The following is a 4,806-nucleotide window of genomic DNA, read 5'->3' as shown; positions in this document are numbered from 1 at the left end:
TAACTTTGTGAAATGTTATCTTTTGTAGCTTCATTACCAACAACACTCACCTAATGGGTCGATGACGAGGTAAAAAATATGAAAAAAAAAAATGCTAGTATTAGTTAGACGGTCCATTTGACCTCAAACCACAGACTCGAGGTTAAGGACTTCAAAAGGAATATCATACTAGACTTTTAAAAAAATGCATTTACATGTAGATAGTGGAAACTATTTGGCATACCTTGTGGTCATTTTATTAAGAGTGTTAATGATAAACAATTATGAAGAATGTGTGTTGTATGCTATAGAAACCTTTCTATACCGAGACATTGAGGAATAGCTATGAGGAGCTTGTGAAACCTTTACCAACCCCATCTGATTGGGAGATCTCCGATGGTCCGATGATTGTAAGGCCAATAATAAGAATAGACAAATATCAACCCGACACCTGGACACAGGATGTCCATAAACACAATACAGACCGTATTCTATCATAAGGCGAGCGCCCAATAAGAAAATAGTGTTATACATGGGGTCACATAAGACATATGATAAACAATTGTTCGGGATGTCGTCCCGGGAACGGAGCACGGGACACGAGAAATACTAGGGACAATGAATAACATTTCATTTAAACAACCCTTTTATTTAAACAACCCTTATATTTAATGTCTAGTATAATTGATTTTATTTTAGTGTTTCTTAAGTACTACAAATTATGCTCTAAAGTAGGCTTCATGTAAAAAAAAACTGCCAAAAAAACACAGACTGCTATTTTAACACTACTGTAAGTTATTCGTTTTAACTCCCAGTCACATGTTTTTTTTTTTTTTTTTTTTATAAAATATGTTGTTTGTAAGTAGTTCTTTTCATTGATATATAACACTTCGGATATTGGGAATGCATATTTATTCAGCTCCAATGTAGTGCGCTTCATGTTAAAAATAAGTAGCAAAAAGAACATAAAGTATCATTTTAGCACTACTTCAAACTATTCGTTTTAACTCGGATTAACAATTTCTATTTTTCTAAAATACGTTGTTTGTAACTAGTTCTTTTGGTTGACATATCGCACTCGCAAATCGGATATCGGGAATGCATACTTATTAAGATCAAAAGTAGGCTTCATGTTTTTTTTTTTTTCTTCCAAAAAATGCATAATTAAACTATCATTTTGACACTAAACCATTGTGGTAGATAAGTTTTGAAACAGAGATAATAGAGAGCCATACATTTGAAGGTGCTAACGAAAAGAAAAAGAACAAGACTTGAAGTTGAAGCTATGTATGTTCTTTCTATCGGGCAACTACCTCTGTAACAGTTAAATCGTTGGTTGAACTCGTTGGGTAACTGCTTGAAGAAATATCAGCACCATGTAAGATCCTTTCTATGAAAAAACCTGGCTGCTTAGGTTTCTGCATTATACCCTCGTTGCCCAACATTAAAACAACAGATGACATGTTTGGCCTGTCATTTGGGCTTTGTTGAACACATAACAACCCAACTATAATTGATCGTATAACTTCCGATGAATTGCTTGATCGGCTTAACGATGTATCAACGAGTTCCAGTGACCTGCCTTCGTTATGCATTCTCCATGCCTGAATAAAATTAATGTAAAAATAGTTGGAGGATATATTTTTATAAATTAAAGGAGTAGTTTGTGGCCAATAAACTTACATGTCCAAGGAGGTTATTGTCATGTTTAGAATGAATGAATCCCCTGTTTCTCTTCCCACTCACTATCTCTAGCACTAAAACCCCAAAGCTAAATACATCGGATTTGAATGAGAAAACACCATCTAATGCATACTCCGGGGACATATAACCACTGCACACAATAAAATAAATGAACTCAAGAGAAGTAGAATATATATATATATATATATATATATATATATATATATATATATATATATATATATATATATATATATATATATATATATATATATATATATACACACACACACAGTTGGATTATCTCACTTACTATGTGCCAACAACTCTTTGTGTGTTTGCTTGAGACTCGTTTCCTCCAAAGCTTCTAGCCATCCCAAAGTCTGATATCTTAGGGTTCATGTCTTTGTCAAGTAAAATATTGCTAGCTTTAAGATCTCTATGGATGATTCGTAATCGTGAATCTTGATGCAGATAAAGAAGTCCTCGAGCAATTCCTTTGATAATGTTAAAACGGGTTGTCCAATCAAGTTGGGTGCTTCGTGTCTTATCTGTCCAACATGAAGATGTAGTCATAATCAATTCCGGAGAATGCTTAGTTCCTAAATGTTAAATTAATGGCAATTATATATATGATTCTGACCAAATAAACACAAGTCTAAGCTTCTGTTTGGCATGTACTCGTAGATCAACAACTTTTCATCTCCCTGTATGCTACATCCGAGGAGTTTAACAAGATTTCGGTGCTGAAGTTTTGAAATGCAAATGACTTCATTCTTAAACTCATCGAGTCCTTGGCGTGAAGTCGTAGATAGACGCTTAACTGCAATCTCCAGTCCTTCTTCTAACAGACCCTAGAGATCATTATTGGCCATGTGAAAAACAATATAAATAGTGAAGATGAATTCCTTATACAACTTCATGTATTATTATTACCTTATAAACTGATCCAAATCCACCTTCTCCAATTTTATTATTTGGTGAAAAACTAGCAGTAGCTCTAGCTAATGTAGAAAAGCTAAATAATGGTAGCTCCATTGTATCTCTCTGGCTTTGACCAACATCCAAGAATTCCCCTGTGCATTGAAAATACAAGAATATCCTTCAGGATTTCAAATTACTCTTCTTTCTATTAGGTTACAACCAGTTTACAGTTAAAATCTTAAATTTTTCTTACCTTCCCTCAGTTGTTGATCATGCCTTTTTCTACATGCGTAATGGAACCATGTCAAGCTCGAGCCTATCAGAAGAACCCCAAGAAAAACTACCGGTAATATGATCTTGAGGTTTGCTCTCTCCTGCTTCTCGTGTACTGATTGAGAGTGGCAATAATAATCATGAAATAAGTAATTTAATTTTAAATGTTGAGATAAAACATGAATTTGATAACATATTCAAATTATGTTTTTGTACAGATATGAATACCTAATTCTGAGGAAGCCATTCTTACAAAAATATCCTGCCCGTTATTGCTCTGAGAGAAGACTCTTATGTCCATAAGATCATTGAACCAAAGCAAGCAGCCGCTTCCTTCACCTCTGATGTCTGTATCTGAATAGGCCATACAACTACAATTCTTGATGCATTTTTCTTCACATTCTTTCCTGTTCATGCTCATGTTATACCATGAAGTCCTTGTGTCGGGCAATTTCACATGAGAATACTTGATAAACCCATCTGTTCTGCAATCCAATGGTGTTCGCCTCACACAACCACCCGACCAATCTGCTATCTCCCATCCCTTCTGCTTTCTGGGCACGAACCTTGTCTCATCTAAACAACCACATCTTTGTGAGTTCAAAACGCTGCAGGTTCCATAAGCATAACAGATGTTGTATCCATCACAGAAATCTCTTTGTAACTGAAAGAAAAGCTGCCATTTCTTACCATCAGCCACCCAGACCCAACGTTCTAGCTGGCCAGAAGTACTCAATACGAGTCTTGAGACTACAGAACTATTGCGAAGAAGATAACTGTAAACCACTTCGGTTCCATTAATAACCATGTCTGCGTTAATGATGTTCCGGTTGACCCCAGAACCCCCACTAAACCATATACCATTCCATGGTCCAATCCGGAACCTGATAGATGTAGCTTGTTTAAGTAGGATCTGAGGAAAGCCGTTTGTGTCAGTGCTCCATGTGAAGTCACCCGGAGCTGGATCTTGATTACTCTTCCATGAAGATAGATGCCATTCCTTACCCGTCAAGAAACTTCTCCCTAACTTCATGCCAGGTAGAAGTGTATCAGTTGGATAATCAAAACTTTGCCAGAGAATCTTCTCCTCGATTATTTCTTTCAGAATTAGATTTCCGTTGTCATCAAGCTGTGCAAATGCGTTGACTGATGACGTTGTATTGGATGACCATACCACAACATTAGTGTCGTTAATGAGGACAAGATTTCCTGGAGAGATGATCTTCAGTATGCCAGATGATGCACCAGGGAGTGGGAAGTCTCTGTTGGCGACCCAAACCACTGTTTGAACGGATTTCTTGTACCAAATACCAATGTATTTGTTCTCAGAGGTTCCTGGCCTGAAAAACCCGAGTTCAAAAATTCCGGTCGGTGAGACCAAAGTGTCTGCTTCAGTCAAGAACCTTGAATCTGAAATCAAGTGAATTTCAGTTGTGTAGATTTTTTGTATGTGGAGTGAAACAATTAAATGAACAAGTATAGTTGCTTTCCCCATTAAAATTCTCATGTTCAAGGTTCTCAGTCTTCTCTCTCTTATGTTTCATTTCATTGCTAATTCTATATGTGTGAGTTTTAAATCAGGTCTTTCGTCGATGAAAGTCTGATTCATCAGTTGAATAAACAATATAAACCAACAAGATTTTATTGGTTCAACAGTTTGACGGATTCTTACACAAATGTTTTCGACAGCAATTGGTACTATTGGTTGAAAGACAATCTCTATTAAGTTTTCGCAACTACGATCCATTGCCATGTCATTTACTATTTCTTTATTTATTTATTTTTTCTTTTTTAGCTTTAAAACCAATATGTTAAACAATAGATATCTTTATAAAATTATGAAAGGATTATAATTATTAATTCTCTAGGCGTATAATATTGTTATTTTTAATGTGTCTATATATATATATATATATATATATATATATATATATATATATATATATA

At 35.2% G+C, this 4,806-nt stretch overlaps 1 protein-coding gene across 1 annotated transcript; it reads right to left on the bottom strand.

The window, feature by feature from the left end:
* Positions 1 to 836: 836 nt before the first annotated feature.
* On the bottom strand, positions 837 to 4,432 carry LOC111901030 (G-type lectin S-receptor-like serine/threonine-protein kinase At4g27290). The gene is made up of 7 exons (XM_023896896.3): positions 3,088 to 4,432; positions 2,840 to 2,974; positions 2,599 to 2,738; positions 2,306 to 2,516; positions 1,976 to 2,213; positions 1,663 to 1,813; positions 837 to 1,583 (listed from the first exon to the last, which is right to left on the bottom strand). Exons 1-7 carry the CDS (start codon positions 4,364 to 4,366, stop codon positions 1,278 to 1,280), a joined length of 2,460 nt encoding a protein of 819 aa, XP_023752664.1. The 5' UTR covers positions 4,367 to 4,432; the 3' UTR covers positions 837 to 1,277.
* Between the last annotated feature and the right edge of the window lie 374 nt (positions 4,433 to 4,806).

This window comes from Lactuca sativa, chromosome 7 (assembly GCF_002870075.4).
Source record: "Lactuca sativa cultivar Salinas chromosome 7, Lsat_Salinas_v11, whole genome shotgun sequence".
In the NCBI taxonomy this organism is placed as follows: Eukaryota; Viridiplantae; Streptophyta; class Magnoliopsida; order Asterales; family Asteraceae; genus Lactuca; species Lactuca sativa.
Note: the sequence above shows the minus strand (reverse complement) of the source record. Positions and strands in the feature narration are given on the sequence as shown.